General features: G+C 33.9%; 2 protein-coding genes across 2 annotated transcripts in view; both read left to right on the top strand.

Moving 5' to 3' along the window:
* The window catches only part of LOC134248597 (uncharacterized), a 40,641-nt gene extending 20,569 nt beyond the window's left edge, over positions 1 to 20,072 (top strand). Inside the window, exons 3-6 of the mRNA XM_062731011.1 lie at positions 9,343 to 9,849; positions 19,014 to 19,111; positions 19,628 to 19,889; positions 20,065 to 20,072. Coding sequence (XP_062586995.1) covers positions 9,343 to 9,849; positions 19,014 to 19,111; positions 19,628 to 19,889; positions 20,065 to 20,072 — 875 coding nt within the window. The remainder of the gene's footprint in view (positions 1 to 9,342; positions 9,850 to 19,013; positions 19,112 to 19,627; positions 19,890 to 20,064) is intronic.
* Positions 20,073 to 20,086: 14 nt separating this feature from the next.
* On the top strand, positions 20,087 to 21,780 carry LOC134248596 (uncharacterized). The gene is made up of 2 exons (XM_062731010.1): positions 20,087 to 20,848; positions 21,100 to 21,780. The coding sequence occupies exons 1-2, from the start codon at positions 20,222 to 20,224 to the stop codon at positions 21,778 to 21,780; spliced, it is 1,308 nt and encodes a 435-aa protein (XP_062586994.1). The 5' UTR covers positions 20,087 to 20,221.
* Positions 21,781 to 22,952: the final 1,172 nt, after the last annotated feature.

Genomic DNA, 22,952 nt, shown 5'->3' with positions numbered 1-22,952 from the left:
TTTGAAAATCTTCTTCTCTGCTCCTGGGTATTAAATAAACTAAATAAGTGCATAGTTATGATAAACAAGAGTGCCTCTATCAACATTGTGAATTTTATGGCCCCAGGGTCAGGGGTTCTGGTGTAAGGGGGGTTATAAATTATATCGTGAAAATACATGAATTCTATGAAAATCTTCTTCTCTGCTCCTGGGTAAAATAGATAAACTAACTAAGTGCATAGTTATGATGAGCAAGAGTGCCTCTACCAAAATTGTGAATGTTATGGCCCCAGGGTCAGGAGTTCTGTTGTTAGGGTGGGGCTCTATAGATTATATAGTGAAAATAAATGAATTCTTTGAAATTCTTCTCCTCTGCTCCTGGGTATTTAATAAACTAAATAAGTGCATACTGTATACAGGGAAATTTTCGCCCCCATTTTATTTTCACCCCTTTCGCCCTACCGTCATTTGGGCGAATTTAAAACGGGGCGAATTCACATAAAACAGTATGATTTCTAAGAGAAAATTGTAACTGGACGAATTTAAAACGAGACAAAATTGTTTGCAAGTTGGAAAGGGCGACAATAACACGGGGCGAAAATAACCCTGTATACAGTAGTTATGATGAGCAAGAGTGCCTCTACCAAAATTGTGAATTAAATGGCCCCAGGGTCAAGGGTTCTGGTGTAAGGGGAGGCTCTAGATTATATAATGTATAGGGGAAATTAACTTGCAGTGTTAATATTCGCTATATTCACAGTGTTAATAAATCCGTGAATTCAAGAAACATTGAATAAATTTTCAATAATCTCCATGTTTTATCTAGAAAATTGAGAATAGACTACCATAAATTTATATAGGTGTTTGTGCAGTCCATGGTCATTTCTGTAATTGCAAGTAGTACTGTCATTCAATTAATTTTAATTATCACGCTATACTTTAATTCAAATCCGCAGATAATAATTTGTGTTTGCTCAAAAGCTGCTTTAATAGCCACGCTACATGTTTCATCAATCAAAACACGTGGGCCGTGATTAGCCGTGCGTAACTTAAATGTTACCAAGTGTATTTGTTACTTGCATTCTTATGCATATTTGTTCATGTAGTTTCTATCGACATTTTGGATTTCAAAAATCAATCAAATATATATCAAACTTATTGACAAAGGAAGTATGGAAGGATATTATTTTGTAGAACTACATCAAAGTTTTATTTCCGTATTAATAGCATAGGAAGGTTATTTAACGTTTAGGGACTATTAATAACTGCACTTGTGTTAATTAATTAACTCACGCTGTTGTTCGTGAAATAAAGACATAACGCTGATAAATGTTGTTTTCTTGTAGCTATGGTATGAATTAAATGGAGACAAGGGAAGTAACTTTTATAACATACCAAATTCCACAAATTTAAGAAACCACGATCGTGTCTGATGAGAGAAAAACGTGAAAATTACAACCCGTGAAATTAATCCTCTGTACAGTAGTGAAGTACATAAATTCTTTGAAAATCTTCTTCTCTGCTCCTGGGTATTAAATAAACTAAATAAGTGCATAGTTATGATGAGCAAGAGTGCCTCTACCAAAATTATGAATTTTATAGCCCCAGGGTCTGGGGTTCTAGTGTTAGGGCAGGGCTGTATTGATTATATATTGAAAATACATGAATTCTTTGAAAAAATGCTTTTCTTCTTCAAGGAATGAAGTAAACTAATTACACAGTTATGATATGCAAGAATACCATTCCAAATTTGTGAATTTTATGGCCCTAGGGTCAGTGGTTCTAGAGATAGGGTGGGGCTAAATTGATTCAAGGAATAACTGTCTTATTTTTCCAATTCATGAAGTGATCAATGGATTGGCTTGTTTGATAATTTGCATAAACGCCGAAGGCATTTATGCATAAAATTATCACACAAGCTGATCCATTGATCATGTTCATGAATTCGAAAAATAAGACAGTTATTCCTTATATTTACATGCTTTGTTTCCGCCAATACACGTGCTCCAAGCGTGCTTCTCTCTAGGTGTTGTTCCGCCCTGCACGTGTTTTTTTTTTTTAACCGCGCCAAAACATTCATGAGGAAATAAACAACATTTACAATTGGTAATTTTATCTTGGACAAAGACATTGGAAATGTAAATATTATATAGTGAAAATACATTAAATTTTTGAAAGTTTTTTTCTCTGCTCCGTATTAAGCAGATGAACTACCTATATAGTTATGATGAGCAAGGGCCTTAATCTTTCAGAATTGTGAATTTCAAGGCCTCAGGGCCAGAGATACCATAAAGGAGGGGCGGCTGTACTTATATACTGAAACTGGATGAATTGTTTGAAATCTGCTCCTTGGTATTAATCAAATATTTTTGAAAAGCAAGGGTGCCTTTATTAAAAATTGTGCAATGTGTGGATCTGGGCCTAAGGGTCAGGGTTCATGTTTGATTGGGGCATTACTGATCATGCTGAATATTACTGATAACTTGAAATGTATTTTTTGTTCCCCTACCCTGCATATGGGTATTAAGTAAACAAACTTAGCAACTGCTAAGTGTATTGTTATGATGATCAATGTGCCTCTTTCAGAATTATGTATGCCATAGCATTTGGATTAAAACATGAGTCAAATTCAACCACTGGAAAGTTTTTACATAATGCTCAGGTGACCGATAAGGCCCATGAGCCTCTTGTTAGCGAATGTTGACCAAAATAGGACATAATGACCTACTTTTGAATATCTCAAGGACTTATTGGCTTAGAATCATTAAATTTTGTCAGTTGATGTATTTTGGGTTTTCAAAGAATATAGACAGAAAAGTAGGTCAGGATGATCTACTTTTAAATATCTCAAATACTAATTGGCTTAAAATCTTCAATCTTTGTTTATAATTGTATCTTAAGTCCTCAGAAAACTTCAATCTTAATATAGGTCACTGTGATGTACTTAATATGGTCTTTTATAGCTTAGTTAGAAAGATTTTCAGTCCTAATTAACCAAGAATCATTCAACTTTGTCAGTTGATTCAACTTGGGTCTTAAGATACTTAGGGTTAGAGGTTTCAAATAGAAGTGATAGATTGTACAATTTATCAATAGAGCGATTCAAGGCCGTTGGGCCTCTTGTTATATGGAAGCATCTGCAGGTAGTGTTGATTCAAATTTGTACAAATCAGGACCCCCAGAGATACAAAGCCAAATGGAGGATCAAATTTTAACATAGCGTATAGGAAGAATCTTCTTCTCAAGAACTACAAAGCCATGGTTTGTTAAATTTATTTGGAAGCATCCTCAGATCATGTGGATTAAAGTTTGTTCAAATCATACCTCCCCCCTTTTACTCCTTCTGCCTTTTAGGGGTAGGTCGGAACCACTTGTGCCTTTAAAATTTTTTAGTACTAAACTGATTTTTGCTTTTTTTTCTAGCAGTGTTTGAATAACCGTGCGCCCGATGGCCCTAGACACATACATTTTGTCACGTGCAAACAGATTTCCATGTATAGACGCCTGGCCGGACATGTAAAATTTTTCTATGAATGAAAATTTAGATATTTGATAAACCTTTCTCAAATCAACTAATATTACTGGCTACAAAAAGTTAAAAGCAGTAAGATTGTAGTATTGCTAGTACCTCCTTATCTAACATACTGCCACTGTTTTGCAGGGGAGTCGAGAAAGCTCTACATCTCGTAAGATTACTGGGGCACATGGCATTGTTTACAGGAGTGACAATCGAATGATTCAAACAATTTTGCGTCTAAAGTACAATGTATTGCCAAGAATGAACTCCAATGAACCCCAGTGGATTGTCAAATAACGAAAATTTAGAAAAAAAAAATCAGCTTTACAATGTGATGATTTTTAATAAATATTTATTGAGAAGAAAATATCCATAAAAAATGTAACGTTTTTAGGATGAGCTGATGCAGTCAAAAATTAAATAAGCTGGTTCAGCGATTGTTTAGCAAGGTATTCCACTATGATTTTTTACTTGTCTGTCCTTATGAATTCTACAATGAACGATCTTGCATTGTATTCAATAACATATTTGCCCCATCCAACAGAGGTTTCCTATCTCCATTGTGAAACAATTTCCCTAAGTTTAGTAATGAGCGCAATATAAAGTAATCCAATATAGTGAGCTGGCCCCATTTGTTGTTGGTAAAAGAACGATAAATTGCATGTAAACATAGGTAATATTAACTGAATTTAAGGAGGAAATGATAACATAATAAACATTACCTTAAAACTGTACTAGAACCCGTTGCAAGATTCTGCGAAAAAACACAGATAAAATCCAGCTGAAAAAGTGATAAAAACTTTGGGATAAAAAGGGGATTGAACTCGGGTTGCCAGCATGAAAATCCAAGGTGCTTTATTTTTACTGGCCGCCAGGAGGTGGTCGCAGTGTTTTTTTTTTTCAGTACTTTGGGACTGGGGGCTTGGGCCCTTTGAATTGTGAATTTCAGTGTCCGTTAGGCTAAATTGGGAATTTCCAAGAAAACCAATTAAAATGCATTGCCAAAAAGCTTAATTTTTGTCTTTGTATTACTTTAACAAATAATTCTTATAACAAATCAAGACTATTCTTGGTATAAATTATCTTATTACTTGCATCAAGAACAATACTGGTATGAATTATCTAGTAATGAAGAGAATACAACATGGCTGAACAACCAAATCTGCTTCAACTCCACTGAAAAACATGTAATAAACTGAATTTAATCACATATTTTGTAGATTTTTCTTTGGAAAACTTCCACTACAATTTGGGAAAATACAGGCATATTTATACCCCCGCAAACGAAGTTTGGGGAGTATATAAGAATCATCTTGTACGTCTGTCTGTCTGTCCGTCTGTCTGTCTGTGCATTCGTGTCCGGTCCATATCTTTCTTACAGAGGGACATTAGAATCTACTACTTCACACTGAGATTGCTCATGACCTAAGAGTGTGTCATGACCTTAACCCAAGGTTATTTGAAGAAGTTCAAGGTCACTGGAAGAAAAATTTGATAATTTGTGTCCGGTCCATATCTTACTTATGGATAAATTTGGTAGGTTCTCATATCACACAAAGATTACCCATGACCCAAGAGTGTGTAATGACCCTGACCCAAAGTCATTTTGGGAAGTTCAATGTCACTGGTAGAAAAATTTCATAATTTGTGTTAAGTCCATATCTTTCTTATGCATAAACTTGGTAGGTTCTCATTTCACACAACAATTTTCCATGTCCTAAGAATGTGACATGACCTTAACCCAAGGTCATTTTGGGAAGTTAAAGGTCACTGGTAGAAAAATTTCATAATTCGTGTCCAGCCATATCTTTCTTATGGGTAAACTTGGTAGGTTTTTATTTCACACAAAGATTACCCATGACCCAATGGTGTGTCATGACCTTGACTTGATGTCATTTGGAGAAATTCAAGGTCACTGGAAGAAAAATTTCGTAATTCGTGTCCAATCTATATCTTTCTTATGGATAAACTTGGTAGGTTCTCATTTCACTGAAAGATTGCCCATGACCCAAGGATGTGTCATGACTTTGACCCAAGGTTATTTCAGAAGTTCAAGGTCACTTGAATAAAAATTTCATAATTTGTATTTGTTACATATCTTTATTATGGAAAAACTTACTTCTGAAAAATCAAGCAGGGGGTATTTTGTCCTGTTTGGACAGTTCTAGTTTCAATTGGGAATGGGGCCGAATTTCGGACCCAAATTGGCCCGAAAGAAATAGAATGTAAAACAAAGTTCATCTAAATGCTTAACCAAAAAAACACAATTATCATGAAATTCAAATTTTATCAATGATGGGGTTAATATTCATCCAATCCAGATTGACACACTCTGAAAAGACTAAGTGCAGAGAAAATTAGCATGAGTGATAGGCAAAATCTAAAACAAAAACTGCATTATATATACATTGTAGTCAACAATTTTACTTTTTCTTTGTTGTATTTATTTTAAAATGACCTGTATATTTAAACATTGCCTATGGAAAAATTTCAAAAATAGAATGAAATATTGATTTCTGCTTCTGATTTTAAAAGCACAGAATCATAGTGAATATGAGGTTTTGGTCAAAAAAATTAGGAAACTACCAAGTTTTACAATCTGCCTAGCACTTTCTCGCCATATCTTAATGACTGAAAGAGAAGAAATGTAATGATGGATCTATAGGGAGGTTTCTTATTGGGGAGAGGGGGGGGGGGGTTAACATCCTCTAAGAAAGAGTGAGGAGCCCCACATATTTCTTGATTTTAATTAGCTCACCTTAGCCTAAAGCTCAAGCATTAAGTGACATTTTTTTCGGCGTCTGTCTGTCTGTCCGTCCGTCTGTCCATCTGTCTGTCTGTCTTTAAACTTTTCACATTTTCGACTTCTTCTCAAGAACCGCTAGGCCAATTTTAACCAAACTTGCCACAAAGTATCATTGGGTGAAGGGGGTTCAAGTTTGTTCAAAGGAAGGGCCACACCCTCATTCAAAGGGAGATTACTAGGAATTGATGAAAATTTGATGACATGCTTTAAAAATCTTCTACTCAAGAACCACTGTGCCAGGAAAGATGAAAGTTATGGGAAAACATCCTCAGGTAGTGTAGATTCAAATTTGTTCAAATCATGACCCCCCCCCCCCCCGGGGGTCAGGCGGGGCCAAAATGGCTGAACAAAGTTTTCCATAGAAATATATAGGACAAATCTTTAAAAATCTTCTTCTCAAGAACCACTAATGTCAGGAAAGATGAAATCCATGTGGAATCATCCTCAGTAGTGTTGATGTAAATTAGCATGTACTTTTTCCTAGTTGATGTGCTCAGTTGAGCGTTATGGCCCCTGAGCCTCTTGGTATGTTTGGTCACTAAATATTTGTTATACTCTGCTATGAATATGGCCAGGGCATATAGTGTTTGTCATGTCCGTCTTCCATCCTTTTGTCTTTCCGTCCTTCTGTCCTTCCGTCACACTTTGCATTAAGCTCTGCTCAAAGCTAAGTTTCAAAGAAACCACCCGATAGGTATTGATGAGAGCTATGCAACTGCATCAACATTTTTTGACCTTGACCTTTCCTTTGACCTTGACCTCACTTTTGTTAAATTAGTGTTTAGCTCAGTTTTAAACATATCATTCAAGATGGATTTATCAAACTTCACATGTTGATCAATATAAACTTGCATGGATGATGTATCTCAGGATGAACACTACCAGCCTTGCTTCGGATGCTGGATCTGATCTACATTTTCCAAATGAGTGACCATATTTAAGTTTTTGGAGCAGGTCCATTCCAAAGGAATTATAAGCCCTACCTGGACCAAACTTACATGGATGATGATGAATCTAGGGATGGACACTACCAGACTTGCTTCGGATGCTGGATCTGACGTATATTTTCATTCCCAAGTAACTATAAGCCCTGCCTAAACCAACCTTGCATGGATGATGCATCTAGAGATGGACACTACAAGACTTGCTTTGGATGCTGGATTTTACCTATATTTTCATTCCCAAGTTACTATAAGTCCTACCCTACCAAATTTGCATAGATGATGCATCTTGGGAAGGACCTTGACCTCACTTTTGTTAAATTAATGTTTAGCTCAGTTTTAAACATATCATTCAAGATGGATTTATCAAACTTCACATGTTGATCAATACAAACTTGCATGGATGATGCATCTCAGGATGAACACTACCAGACTTGCTTCGGATGCTGGATCTGATCTACATTTTCCAAATGAGTGACCATATTTAAGTTTTTGGAGCAGGTCCATTCCTAAGGAATTATTAGCCGTACTTGGACCAAACTTGCATGAATGATGCATCTAGGGATGGACACTACCAGACTTGTTTCGGATGCTGGATCTGACGTATATTTTCATTCCCAAGTAACTATAAGCCCTGCCTGAACCAAACTTGCATGGATGTTGCATCTAGGGATGGACACTACAAGTCTTGCTTTGGATGCTGGATTTGACCTATATTTTCATTCCCAAGTAACTATAAGTCCTACCCGAACCAAACTTGCAAGAATGATGCATCTAGGGATGGACCTTGACCTCAGTTTTATTAAATTAGTGTTTAAAAAGTTCTATATTTAATCAATTTTTCAATCTATAAAAAATAATTACAAGGGCAATAACTCCTTCTAAAGTCTCTTCATTCAGGCATTTGCTTTTCTGTAAAATAGTTTACCTGATATTCACAATTCAAAAGTATCTTTAAAGTAGGAAGTATTTAGGAACACTCAGCATCAGAATTATGCATTTTAACCAGTTTTTACATATTTTTCTCAATACTGTTTATAAAAAATGTACAATTTTTTTATGTTGACATACACTTCTATTTATTTATGTTCAGCATCTTAAATAATAAGGTGACCTATACATTTTTGCAATAAATGGAAAGTTTAAAGTACATTGAATGAAAAAAAATGCAGTTTTTGTACTTTGAACCTATAATATTGTGAGGGTGGAAATTCCTTAAGTCAATTTGCAATGCTATGAACACTGTGAAATGTGGATTTAGATATAAATTTTTATAATTTATTTTTGTTAAATAGTTATGATCTCATTGAATTCTAAAAACAAGAAATAGATTAAAAGAAGATTTTTTTATTTACTTCTTTTAACTTAATGTTAATTAATTTTTAAGGTAGTTTTATAAAAACCCCATTCTATCATTAATACTGAAAAAATTCCTTAGATATTGTATCTTTGGAAGAAAATGATGAGAGAGGTACAATTAATCCTTTGGGATCAATTATCTAGCCTGCTGCAGAAAATTTAATAGGCTTTTCTTTATCTTTAAGATTAATGAAAACCTTTGTCTGCAACTGCTGTTTGTTTGAAGTTAAGGTCAAGCCTTCATGATATTTGCATTCATTGAAGGCTGGCATTCTATATAACACAAGCTTCATATAATTGTTTAATACATTCAATGTTAAGCTGTTATTCACTGTCTAATGTAAATACATGGATATTATTTTCAGATTTTCGAATATTCAGGAATTATTTTGAAATTTTAAGAATACAGTTGCTGTTGCTTATTCTTTGTACATTTTTTAATCATTCCGTAAGCTGCACCCTTTTAATTCTACCCCATGGCGGGGCCCTTTCTGACTGGTCAGTTTTCTAGTTGTCATAAGTGACAAGTGGCCAAAAGCCACGTTGTATACCAAAGTCTGCGTGATCTGAATTGCAGCACCGGGCAAATGACAAAACGTATTTGTAAAAATTGAAAACCTTACACACAATAGACAAGTGTCAATTTTATATTGTGCATTCGTTTCCATTCCTGTAAGATTTCGGAAAAACCAGTATAATGCAAAGGAATTTTTACTTAATAATAATTTCTTTTTTTACAGTGGCTGATGATGACTCACCATTGAAGTCATTTATCAGGATAAATGCTGCAGATTTGAAACCAGACCCGGGCAGTGCAACTGACATCTCCGACACAAATGAACAAGAAGACAATTTGGAGCAAGGAAGTACTGATAAAAACTCTGAAGTAGTTTTATATAGCCGAGAAGAAAAGAAAGAAGAGAAGGTTGAGAGGTCAATTTCTCCAACTGAAGGCAAAGAAGTACAGGATACAGTTGAGACAATGGCCAGTGTTCTCTCCTCAGAAGCACAAGTAATGTTGAAGGATGAAATTTTCCAAAAAATCTTGTCTGAAAAAGAAAAATTTCCAACTGTAAGCTTGCTGGATTTTGCTGGGCAGTTAGCTTATTATGCTTGTCACCAAATTTACGTAACACCAAAGGCCTTCTTTATTCTTGTGCTGGACATGACTAAGAGGTTTGAAGATGTTGTGGATAAAGAGAAAGATAACCAAGAAGGATCAATCTTTTCCGTTTGGACTTACAGAGGTAAGACACTTATAAAATGTCAGATGTTTTAAGGTAGTTACCGGTATTAAGTTTACGCATCCATTTGTACTTTTGTTCATCGAAAATACACATTCATTTATCATTTTGTTTAGTAGCATGTTTCATTGAAATTGGTCTAGTGGTTCTTGAGTAGAAGATGAAATTGTGAAAGCTATTACAACAACAACAATGACAAACAACGGACAATTTTTTTATCAGAAAAACTGACCATGACCCTAGATGATTCTCACAAGTTCAAGGTCACTAGCAGAAAATGTTTAAATCCTTGTCCAGGCCATATCTTTGTAATGGAGAATAACTGGGAGCTCATACTTGATACAAACTTTAATTTGTTTGTCATGATCTGCGGGTGTGTTCTGACCTTGAACTTGGTCTTTTTCAGCGAGTTTAATTTCACCGGCAAAAAACGGTTTATCAAGCTTGTCCAGGTTAAAACTTTGTAATGAAATTTCATTGGAAGATCATTTTTGATACACAGACTATTAACTATCCATGGATGTTCATGTGCTTGACCCAAGGTTAATAAAACAAATTCAAGATCACTGGTAAAAAAAATTTAAGATTCACAAAAGGTCTATGATTTTCTAAAGGATAAATTTTTCATTTCTGTATTTTACCTACAGAGTACCAGACTGTGTTTGTTTTAGCAAAGGTTTTTTTTTAATTTCAAGGTCAATTATTCAAAATTTAAATAGAAACTTTTAAAAAGATTGTATGGGGATAATTTTTTGTGAACTTTCAAACATCACCTTAAGTTCAAAATTGATTTTTATATCTATGTAAACCTTTGACCTCTTTCTGTGGTCGCATTACCTGGGCCATTATTTACATAATTTGAATCTCAGAACGTACTCCTAAGCGAAATCATAAATGGTGGCGAGTTTCATGTAATGTTATGTTTTATTTAAAAAATAACAACCAATGAATTTTTTCTTTCTGATATTAAAATTAATCAGTTAATGCTAAATGGGGTTCAACAATCAAATGGGGTTATTTTGTATGAGATGATGTTCCCATTGGGTTATCATTTGTGATGGGTATCATTTCATGTCAGTTGTGGTGGGTATAGGTTCATTTCTTTGGATGTGACCCATAAACTGTCCGTCAGTAGCCAAGAACGCGGCTAGGTTAAGGACTCCCAAATGCAAATGTATATCAGTCTATGCAGATCTTCCGGCAAACGATAATGACATCATGGTGAAACCGTACAAATAATATTCTTTTTCTTACACTCTTGTATACTGTGATTTCTCATAATTATTGAAAACATAAATTGCTGTTTAACTTATCTTGTCATTATAACTCTATTAAAATGTAAAATCAAAGCCAACTTGATCTCGCTATACTGACAGTGATGACATCATAGACTAGTTTGACATGCAGTTTCTCTTTACTTGAGACGCAGATCCGGCTATTATTGCAATTTGTAAAAATGAAAAAACAAATTAAGCGTGATCTGACTAAATTGAGTCATATTTTGAATACATTACTCAATTTTTAACAGTTATTGAATTTATAATGAATAGGTCTCTTATAAAGCCGCAGTCATGCAATTCAACATACTACAATCACAGGCACAACCCCTCGAAAATCTCAAGAGTTCAACCATATCCGCTTAACTATTAATTATGATATTTTATACACATATATTTGCATTTCAACTGCTCTCTCTCACTATGAACATGTAGCCATTATCTGCGTTCATAGGACTATGAACGCAATTGCTTCTGCCATGAGTGCAATTGCTCTATCTCAATCTTGTAGAACAAGCTCTACTACACTTATAAAACCGTGTTGAGAAGTATATATATGAAATGTTTCGTAAAAGGACTAAAAATAAGTTTTTAATAATATTTTTTGCAAAAAAGGAATTCAGAACAATTTAAAATTGCTGTTTGATATCTTTAAAAATTTAATTTTGGTCAATGTATTTAATTGTAATTTAAAACTTTTTAAAAATTGAATAGAACTCCATATTTTTATTTTTTCGTATCAAGCATACTTGTACAAAGAACGATAACTCTTCACACCTGGGTAATAACATACAGATCTATATCTATTTCAAGAAAAAATAAATAGAAAAAGTACCAAAAAAAATCACAGTAAAGCATACTGGAGTAATAATCATTATAAAATCATTCTAATTTTTATCATACTGTTGTGTTAGTTGGTAGAAATATAAATAATGCAGTGAAGGAATAATAAATAAACAATAGTGAGTTATGAATAACTCACCATAAATGAGTTACCGGATCTCACAAGCCGACGAACGTCTATCTGCTGTAAGGTCTGGAGGGTAACTAATAAAAACTGTTTATATGCTATTAATAGACATTAAAAGTATTCCGATCCCGATGATAAATACATCGGTTATCACCACATTCCTCCCCATCATATTTGAAAGGTCTTATACATATGATCATAAGAATATTTACATCTTTTAATATATCAATACATATAAGGCCAATAAAAACTTAAAAGGAACATGGACGTGTCAAAATAAAAACTTCTGAATATTTATTACACACGGACAATGAAATTGACAACAATCAGACGATCCGACTATTTATCAGCACTGTCCATATGCAATAAATAATGATAAAAGATACTGTTAAACTTTATAAATAATACTTTGTTGAATTTTAATCTTGAAATTGTCCAGTAAGAAATCATTTCCCAAATCTGAGAGATGGACGCCATCTCTTCTAAATAGATATCTTTTTCTTGGTTCAATTTTACCAAGTGTAATAATATTTTCTTTTCCAATAAAATCACTAAATACTTTGTTAATCATAGACCTTTCCTTTCCTCCCTCTTTCCAAATTAAACCCCTCCAAGTAAGTCTTGTTAATAGTTCTGAAAAATTACTAAATATTGTTGTTTATATTGAGAACTGTTTACAGTAAAAGTTAGAGTTTTGGGGATCTTGAATCCAACATTATTTTACTACATTATTAAAATTGTTAAAATTCTATTTACTTATAGTCTTTTAATTAAAAAAAAAATACTGACTTAAACTAGCATGATGCTAAATGAGAACAATCAGACAATCTGACAGTACATCATCTGTATCAATGTTCCCTAATCTACACTTAAAACATTCCTTAAAATAAAATAAACAGATTTTAGAGTAAAATATCTTGATAAAATATTTTTTAGATTTTAAAAGTATATTTTGAAAGGTTTTATCGTGTTTATTTATTAATGAATTATTAGAAACTCCTCCAACAAAAACATCAGACTATCCGACATCAGTGATGGAAAATTCTCTAATAATTCTTGACGTAAATAAAAAATGCATTTATTAATTAAAAATTTCAAGAAATAAAATTTCCAATTGTTTGAATCTGCGGGTTTGATAGGCTTGACTGAAATAGAATATGGGGTTATAGTTTAAATCTAGTATGGGGCTGTGGCCTTGGTGTATTGATGTGAGCTGAAGAATGGCCTACTTCCTCAGCTCTTGAAAGTTTAAAGATTGTGAGGATGATCTGTTTTGTGAAGGTGATCTTGATTTTGAATACGCCTGATGTAAACAGTCTCTTGCGTAGTGACCCATCTCACCACACTGGAAACATTCCACCGGTCTGGCTCTTTCAGGACTATATGATCTTGATTGATCATCTCTTGTAGGAGATTGTGATGGTGATTCGTATCTTGGTCTTGATTCTCTCTGTGTCTCCTTCAATCTTTGTAAAATTTCCTTTAGCAATCTCTTGGACTCTCTATTGTCATTTTCTAGAGCTGTCATTCTTGTTTCTAATGAAGGTACAGTTGTAGGTGTGGTTCTGTTGATAACCCTGATGCTCGCATCTTCTTCGTGTACAGTTATAGATCCAATTTCATCTGACCTCTCTTCAAAGATAACCTTTCTGACTTCTCTTTTAGGCCCCATTATTAACTTCTGGTTGGTAATGACACTTTTCATATGTTGGACTGCCTCATCCAATGTTTTTGCATCTTTGTCTAATGTGACCAGTGTGGCTCTTTTCTCTCTACAGTCCCTTAGGAAAGCATCGATGGTAATGATGCTCCTGTAGTATTCCGGGCTGTCTGGGTAACCATCATTTGTAAGGTCTTCAATTCTCTCAGCGAATTCCTCTAAGGTCTCATCTGTGTTCTGTTTTATTTCCTGTAATTGTCTTCTGATGATGTGAGGCTGATCTTTCTTGTCGAACCTCTCTTTCATTTTCTGGCATAAGATCTTATAATCTTTCTGTACATTTCCTGGTCTAGAACTGAAGAATTTTAAAGCTTTCTCTCTTAAACATTCTATCAATTTGTCTAACTTTTCTTTTTCATTCCACATATATTTCTTTGCAATGTGATTAAACTGTATAAAATAGGGTTTCCACTCTGATTTTCCATCATAGTTTGATAATTTTGGAGTAGCTGGACTGCATGGTGTTTTTGTGTAACTTCTGTTGTCTTCTGTTTTCTCCCTGCTATGGTAAACATTTTGGGGAGCCAACCTATTTATGTGTGGAATGTAATCTTCCTGCTCTCTCTCTGATTTTATTTGTCTCAAATCTCTTTCTCTCTTTACAATATCTTTTTCTCTCTGATCTAATTCTCTCATTCTTATCCTGAAATGTTCCTCTCTTTCTGCTCTTTCTTTTTCGTCCAATCTTTTTACTTTCTCTTTCTGATCTACAAATCTTTGCATTCGGTAATCTAACTCACTTTCTCTCATAGCAAATCTTTCATACATTTCTTTCTCTTTCATTTCAAACTTATTCTGCATCTCTTCAAATATTTGATCTGCTTTCTCTTGACTAGAAATGGAGCTCTTATGTAACAAAGTTAGTTCTTCTTCTTTCTCTTTAATTTCATCCTCTTTCTCTCTTATCAGAATCTCACTTTCCCTGATCTTTACATCTTTTTCCCATATTTCTCTCTCTAACGCCTGAATTTTCTCTATTAATTTCTTTTGGGGGTCTTCTGAGGGCTTGGTTGTTTGAACGTGTGGTATATTTTGATCTGAAGTTTGTTCTGTAGTGTCAGAATGTCTAAGAATGGATGGTACAGTGATTAATCCTTCTTCTACCAAAGGATCCCAGATTGTACTTGGGACATTGGGGATTAATTTTAGATCTTCTAATGTGACCTCTCCCTTTTGATCTCTGACCTCTAATATTGCTTTTGCCCTTTTATCGCCAATATTTCGGATTGTTTTCAAGGTTTCGAGTAAGGCCATGTTAATATTTATAGGAGTAGTCATGGTCTAAATGCTCCTATACCTAAATACACCTTTTTTGTTTGATCCTACATGATGTTTTAACTAAGTCATCAGACAATCCGACGAATTAGTTGTCTTGTTTTGCTTTGAAAAACATGTAGGTGTATTCTAGGAAAAATGAATAAAAAAAATAAATAAATAAATCTGAAAAAAAAAAAATGAAAAATAAACAAATATAAGGGAAAGAAAAAAAATTAATAAACTATTTCTCCAAAAAAAATATTGTCTTCAAAGCTAGAAGACAAAGAGAAATAAGTTGCTTTCCCACCAAAAAATCTACAAAAGATAAACAAATACTTTTCTCAAACAAAATATTGTCTAGAAGAGACAAAGAGAAATTTCAAATAGACTAGCACAAAATAAATAAATACTTTTTCTAAAAAAAAATATTATCTATAAGAGATAAAGAGAAATCTGAAAAAATGTCTTGTGAAATAAACAGAGTTTCTCAAAATAAATATTGTCTGTAAGAGACAAAGAGAATACTACAACTTGACAAAATAAACAAAAAAATGTTTCTCAAAATAAATATTGTCTTTAAGAGACAAAGAGAAAGTTAAACAAAATTCTACAAAATAAATAAAAAGGGTTTCTCAAAAAAAAATATTGTCTTTTTGAGACAAAGAGAATTTTAAAAAACGGCGCCAAAAAATGCACGATCTTCTGTGCGGGGTTTTTCGTATAACTACCACTTCTGACACCAATGTTGTGTTAATTGGTAGAAATATAAATAATGCAGTGAAGGAATAATAAATAAACAATAGTGAGTTATGAATAACTCACCATAAATGAGTTACCGGATCTTACAAGCCGACGAACGTCTATCTGCTGTAAGGTCTGGAGGGTAACTAATAAAAACTGTTTATATGCTATTAATAGACATTAAAAGTATTCCGATCCCGATGATAAATACATCGGTTATCACCACAATACTGTTAAATAATTGATTTTTGTCAGAGGATTTCAATAACGTTGATCGATGACGTCACGACTGCATCAAAACAAAAATTAAGAGAATGTAATGACGGCGCTGCTTGTATCCGGATCACTGTGTTAGAGTTGGAAATACTTTTTAAATTGTGATTTATTAGAGAAAAGGAGTATTGATCAGGTGTACTGATTTTAAAGCCGTATGTGTTTTCTTTACTGAAGACAGAAGAAGCTACGTCCTTATGTAAGTCAGGATTTCCTCTGATATTCTTGACAACATCAAAGAATGCAAATATAAGTAATAAACAACGATTATTTAGTGAACATGGCGTGATGAATAGCAATAGCTGTGCTGGCATATTTTCCATGATGCGCTAGCGCGCATCATGGAATATGCCAGCAGAGCAATTGCTATTCATCACGCCATGTTCACTAAATAACGTTGTTTATTTCTTAAGTAGCTACATGTGTATAAAATATCATAATTTATTATTAACCCTACCATTTTCAAAAGTGCTTGGAGTAAGTTGTGCACTGTTGGTTTTTTCGTAATTTTACATTATTTTAATGCGTATAATGTAAATTTACGCAGTTTTTCAAAAGACAGCTTCATTTAAAATAATTCCCGGGCATGGGGAAGTTGCTCCCAGCACTTTTCAGGTTAAGGAATTTGTCTTAAAGGAAATGCTATCAATTTCATAGTGAAAAATCACTTTTGCCGAACTAGATTGAGACCCCATATATGCATATGTTTTAGTACAATTCCCATTAAATGGAAGCTCATGCTTAGAGAAAAGATATCAATATTATATTGATTTTCTTGGAATATTTTAAGGCATATTTCCTATGAGCGGCCTTAACCTAGCTGCGATTGATGAATCTGTTTTCAGAGGGTATAACCATTGAAATGGACTTAACTTGTCTTCATTTGCTACAGTGTATTTGCCTTTAGAAGTACACTGCACTTTGATACAGAACCACCAGGCAGATTTTCACCAAACTTACATACAAGGATCAGGATATGTTGAAGATTAAATATTCTTTCTTCAAGGCATGACCCTAGGGCAAAGGGCGTGGTCTCAAGGTCACTTCAAAGTTGACCTAAATGTACATTTAATAAAAACGTGTATATTTTTCTTACTATAAGGACTAGGATCATCAAATCTTGTAAGTTGATGCATCTTACAATTTCACATCATTTTAACTCAAAAGTAGGTCACCGTGACCTACTTTTTAAATTTTGCGGGGATTTGTTTTCAAATTGATTTGAAGGCATATTTTGGACACTTTAAGGCCTATGATCATCAAACTTTGTCAGTTGATGCATCTTGGTTCCTCAAACAATGCCAACTTAAAATTAGGTCATCGTGACCTACTTTTTGAACTTTATGACTTATCTTTTTAAAAACATTAAATCCCATTATTTCAGACACTGAGAGGTTTAGAATCATCAAATCTTGTACTTTGAGACCTTAAAACATAATTATGAAAAAGTAGGTCACTGTGACCTACTTTTTGAATGCTAACATTTGTTTTCAAATTGTTTAAAATGCATATTTTGATTACCATTAGACCTACGATCATCAAACTTGGTCAGTAGATGCATCTTGGGTCTTTGAAAAATGTCAACCAAAATGTAGGTCACGATGACCTACTTTCGACATTTTGTGTCTATATTTAAGTATCTTAGGTATTTATTGGCTTAGAATCATCAAACTTTGTGAGTTTATGCATCTTGGGTTTTCGGAGAGTGACGATCAAAAAGTAAGTCACGGTGACCTTCTTTTGACATTTTGTGGCTATAATAAAGTATCTCAGACTCTGGTGCTTATTGACCTGAAATCATCAAACTTTGTCAGTTGATGCATCTTGGTTTTTTGGAGAATGTCGACCAAAAAGTAGGTCACAATGACCTACTTTTTGAATATCTCAGGTACGTATTAGTTTAGAATCATCAAACTTTGTCAGTTTAGGCACTTTGGATTTTCGGAGTACGTCGACCAAAAAGTAGGTCACTGTGACCTACTTTTGACATTATATGGCTATATTTAATTGTCTGGTGTTTATTGGCTCGGAATCCTCAAACTTTGTCAGTTGAGGCATCTTTTGGTTTCATTGAATGTCCAACAAGAAGAAGGTCACAGTGACCTACTTTTGAATATCTCAGGTACTTATTGGCTTAGAATAAGTAAATTTTCTCAATTTAGTCTTCTTGGGTGTTTGGATTACGTCGACCAAAAAGTAGGTCACTGTGACCTACTTTTGACATATGATGGCTTTATTTAATTATCTCTGGAACTAATTGGCTTAGAATTGTCAATCTTTATCAGATGATGCATCTTGAGTTTTCAGAGAATGTTGACCAAAAAGAAGGTCATGGTGACCTACTTTTGAAAATCTCAGGTACTTATTTAATTAGAATCATCAGTATTTGTCAATTAATGTATCTTGAGTACTCAGAAAATTTCAATCAAAAGGTAGATCACTGTGACCTACTTATGGTATTTTATAATTATATTAAAAAATGGCTAAATATTATCAAACTTTGTAAGTTGATGCATTTTGGGTCTTATGATACTAATAGAGTTTTAGGCTTCTAATAGAAGTGATAGATTGTACAATTTATCAGAAGAGCGATTCTTGGGCCTCTTGTTTTCAACACAAAATTTGTCATTCAAAACGGAAGGAAGAAGATATGTAAATATTTATTTTTCAAAAATTTAAATATTGCACATTTCATAATTTATATTCTATTTAATAATTAATGATGTGTTTACAAAATATGAGGTCATATTCATGTAATTCTGCTAGACTATTGTAAAACTAAAAATAAAGGTATTGATTGAAGGTCTTTTACTTTCCATGTTTTTAATATAAAGCAGTAGAGATACACACTTACCAGAGACACAGACCTGTTTGTTTTTATTAGGGTGCTAAGTTGTTCTTTTAGTTTACCAAATTTTGTTTTTTTTAGATTACTTGAAGTTTTGGATTACCTCAATCAAGACATTTGGAGGCAAAAAGGCACCACTGTTTCTTGTTGCCACACACACAGAAACAAAATCTACAGATGTAAGTAACCAGGCTAACAGAAATGTGAATTACAAAAAATAACTGAAACCAACATATTTTGAGAATGCACTATTACAGTTTAACTTCAAAAATACAAAAGAACCAAAATTTAACTGACAGTGAATTGTATCACATATTATATACTGTAAATGTATTATATTTAGAAGTACAATATATGGCGGAAATTGGATTTTGAACAAATTAGCGTGGATTTTATTTGGCGCATATCATAATGCTTTTCTTATATGTGCGAGGCATATAGTGTTGTTCTTGAATTAGGGGAGATTGCTTTCTGCCAAAAGTGCTTAAAAGAATACACAGCCAAATGTAATACGTTTACAGTAATTTGTATTGCATCCCAAGTTTCATATAAATAGATCTACAGTGCAGTTGAAGTCAGTTTGAACTGTGCACCACATTTAATACTGAAATACCTGTTACTGCACATTTTTAATTAAGTGGTTTAGTTTACATATATAAATTAATATTTTATACATGCTTTATTTACTTCTTCAGGAAATAGAAACATTCTTTGGGGAGTTCTGGAATGCTGTTCCAGACGAGGACAGAGATTGGTTAAGTGAGTCTCTGAATGATCGGGAATATGCTGTGGGTCTAAAGGAACTTAATGATAACACTAAAGCAATGCTAGAGTCAATGAAAAACTCCATAGTGGAATTATTTACGGATGAGAATGCTACAAAAATTAAATTGCCTTCTTCGTGGGCTCTAATGGAGCAGTTATTGTATGAAGGAGGCTGGAAGGATTTGTCTCTGAGTGAAATCTCGAAGCTCAACTCATCTCTTCCTTATGAATACCAAATCAAAAATGATGAAGAAAAGACCAAATTTTTAAAATGTTTCCATGATAATGGTCTTCTTTTGAATTTTGGAGAAGCAGAATTAAGGGAACATGTTATACTAGATATTCAGTGGCTTGCTAATGCTTTCAGCAAAGTAATTGCTGATGAAAACCATATCAATAAAGATTGTAAAAGGAAATTAATTAAAGATTGGAAATCCTTCAACAAAACAGGGGAACTTAAAGATAAACTGATAAATGCACTGTGGAAAGATGAACCCTCTTTCTCGAAACATAAAAATGAAATTATGCCATACATGGAGAAACTTCAAATGCTGGTCCCTTTGAATGTACTTGAGGCTGTATCAGAAGGTGGCATGTCATGGTATGTCCCATGTATGAACAAAAAGCAGTTTAAAGCTGACTTGTTTCATAATAAATGGGAATGCTCATCCATTTTGTGCTATCGCTTTACTTCCTTTGCCATGTTTGTGTTCTACAGACTGGTAGCATACTGCATAAGTCTTCTAAAATGGACTGTTGCAAAAGATGAAGACAATGAAAGAAGTCTATGTCTTTATCAAACAGCAGCAGTGTTTGATCACAAGGAACACACTGTTGTTGTTGGCATATGCAGTGATGATATTCAGTTGCAAGTGCTTAGAATCAAAGACTTGCCTGTAGACAAGGAAGTATCAAATGAAATTGGAGATTCCATTGAAAAGGCAATAAAAAAACTGACTGAAACATTTATTGACACAAAAATATTCCATAGAGGATACAAATGTCAGAGCATTATCTGTAATGAGAAAGATCGTTCTTTTACACTTGCAAGTGAGCTTTCCAAAATTAAGACTGAGAAAACGCAGTGTAAGTGTCAACTTCAGGAGAAACATATGATAGATGTACAGACGACATTGAGTTTTTGGGAAAAGGTAAACATTGTTTTTTAACTGCAATGTATCCCTAACTTAAATAACAGCATTGTACTTGAATTAGCGAAAGTTTCTTTCCGCCAAAAGTGCTAAAAAGAAAACACAGCCAAATGTAATACGTTAACAGTATCATATTTTGGACAAACTCTGATTTAACATAAACAAAGTATGTACATAATTTTGAAAACTTCTGTTTGTCTCTAGTAAGTAAATTTATCCAATTTCATAAATAAGGGTTCATTCTACTTCAGGCAAAAATGAGCGTTCCTAAAACTCCAGTGGCCTCCGGTGGACATGACCATGAGGGACGATCGAGATTCGCAAAACTTGGAATGGCAACAAATGATGTGTTAAATCAGGCATACAGAGATATACTGGAGATGGAAGTATCTCCATCCGATATTGAAAAGAAAGCTAAAGCATCAGCAATTTACAAAAGATTGCGCACAGAGCAAGAACATCTCTTGCTAGATGCTAAGCATTCAGGATATAAAAACTTTGACATTTCATTAACATACACGTTAATCCGAAACATTTGTTCAACGATCCCTAAACCAACAAAAGGAAAATGGGGAGAAGAGCCTGCAGCAGGAGAGTTTACAGTGGGTGATGATATCGAAAGAATAAGGTCCATCCGAAACAGTTTGACTGCACATGTGAGTTCAGCCTCCACACCTCAGACAGAATTCACTTACACTTGGACGATGATGTCGGATATCTGCCAAAGACTGGAAACCTTAACTGGAAAAAAGTACTTGGATAGCCTCAAAGACATTCATAAACTGGCTCTAAAAGAGGAGGGGGAAGATACAATAAAAGCTATCATAGAAAAGTTTGCCAAGGATCAACACGAACAACATGAACTGTTGAAGACAGTCGTGTCAGATGTTCAAGAATTAAAGTCTCAAATAATGACATTAAAACGAAATTGAAGACTAAAGGCAGCCTTTTAGAAATACAATGTAATAATATTTACTCGTAGAATATTTGCAGGACTACTGAATAATGAATTCCGTAACACTTGGTTGAAGGTATCGGAAATCGGCAATGCATTCGCAAGTTTCATTGGTGAAAAGCCTCTTGATAAGATTTATATTATATCAAAAACTGAAAATGAGGAATTCAATATTTCAATTACTTACAAGTTGTTAAGAAACATTTGTTCAAAGATCCCTTAGCCAAGAAAAGAAAGGTGGGGAAGAGGAGCAGGCAGCAGGAGAGAGATGATAGTGGGTGATGGTATCGAAAGAGTTAATACGAAAAAAGTTGACTGCATATATACGTGAGCTCAGCCTCAACTTCTCAGACAGAATTCAATAACAACGTGGTCAACAATGTTGGATATCTGCAAAAGATTGGAAACTTTCACTTGGAAAAAAAAAACTTGGATAACCTTAAAAGCATTTATAAACAGAATTCAAAAGACGAAAATGCTATTTCAGCTATTAGAGAAAAGTTAAGAAGGAACAACATGAGATGTTGAAGAAAGTTATGTCAAATATACAAAAATAAATGCCAGATAGGCAAGAAGTTACCAGACGTGAACAATTTAAAGCAAAATTGATGCTGACAGACAGTGCTGCCCAAGTTAATTTTTTTATGAATCCAACATATGCAGAGTGACTTCAACTTTAAACAGTTGGAAACCAGCCTTAATTGTGAAGCAATACAGCAATCATGATTTTTATCCATGAAAAATCACAACTTTATAAAGTGTCAGAGACCACGTGAGAGGAGATGGGCGAGCAGTACATGCAATCATTTAAAAAATACTCCTACTTAACAGCCTTCAGAATCGCACACTAAGGTATTTTAAGAATTAAACAGGATTTACTTGCCTTCTGACTTCAAATGACGAAGTTGGATGGCACCAATTTCTAAAATTGATGGTTAAATTTGTTCCGGATGTGGAACTGTTTGATAATGATGGACAAGGACTGACTTACCAAAAAAATTCTTCTTGGATTTCAATAATCATAGAATATGGTGCTCAAAAAATTTTTAAAATATGTGAAAAGCTTAACGTTTTTTAACGTGCTTCTTATCCAGTTATTACAAGAAATGAAATACACTGAATGGAAGCTATGTGGATATACCCAGAACA

The sequence above is a fragment of the Saccostrea cucullata genome, unplaced genomic scaffold (genome assembly GCF_032062105.1).
Source record: "Saccostrea cucullata isolate Sc308-1 unplaced genomic scaffold, CSIRO_AGI_Scuc_v1 ctg1832, whole genome shotgun sequence".
NCBI classification, from domain to species: Eukaryota; Metazoa; Mollusca; class Bivalvia; order Ostreida; family Ostreidae; genus Saccostrea; species Saccostrea cuccullata.
The sequence above is the reverse complement of the archived record's forward strand: the minus strand, read 5'-3'. Positions and strand labels throughout refer to the sequence as shown.

What these genes read in the sequence shown, in the direction of transcription:
- LOC134248596 (XM_062731010.1), top strand. Translation starts at nt 20,222, where the DNA reads ATGCCATACATGGAGAAACTTCAAATGCTGGTCCCTTTGAATGTACTT. An exon ending in CATTGAGTTTTTGGGAAAAG is followed by an intron (nt 20,849 to 21,099) that starts GTAAACATTGTT and finishes ATTCTACTTCAG; the next exon opens with GCAAAAATGAGCGTTCCTAA.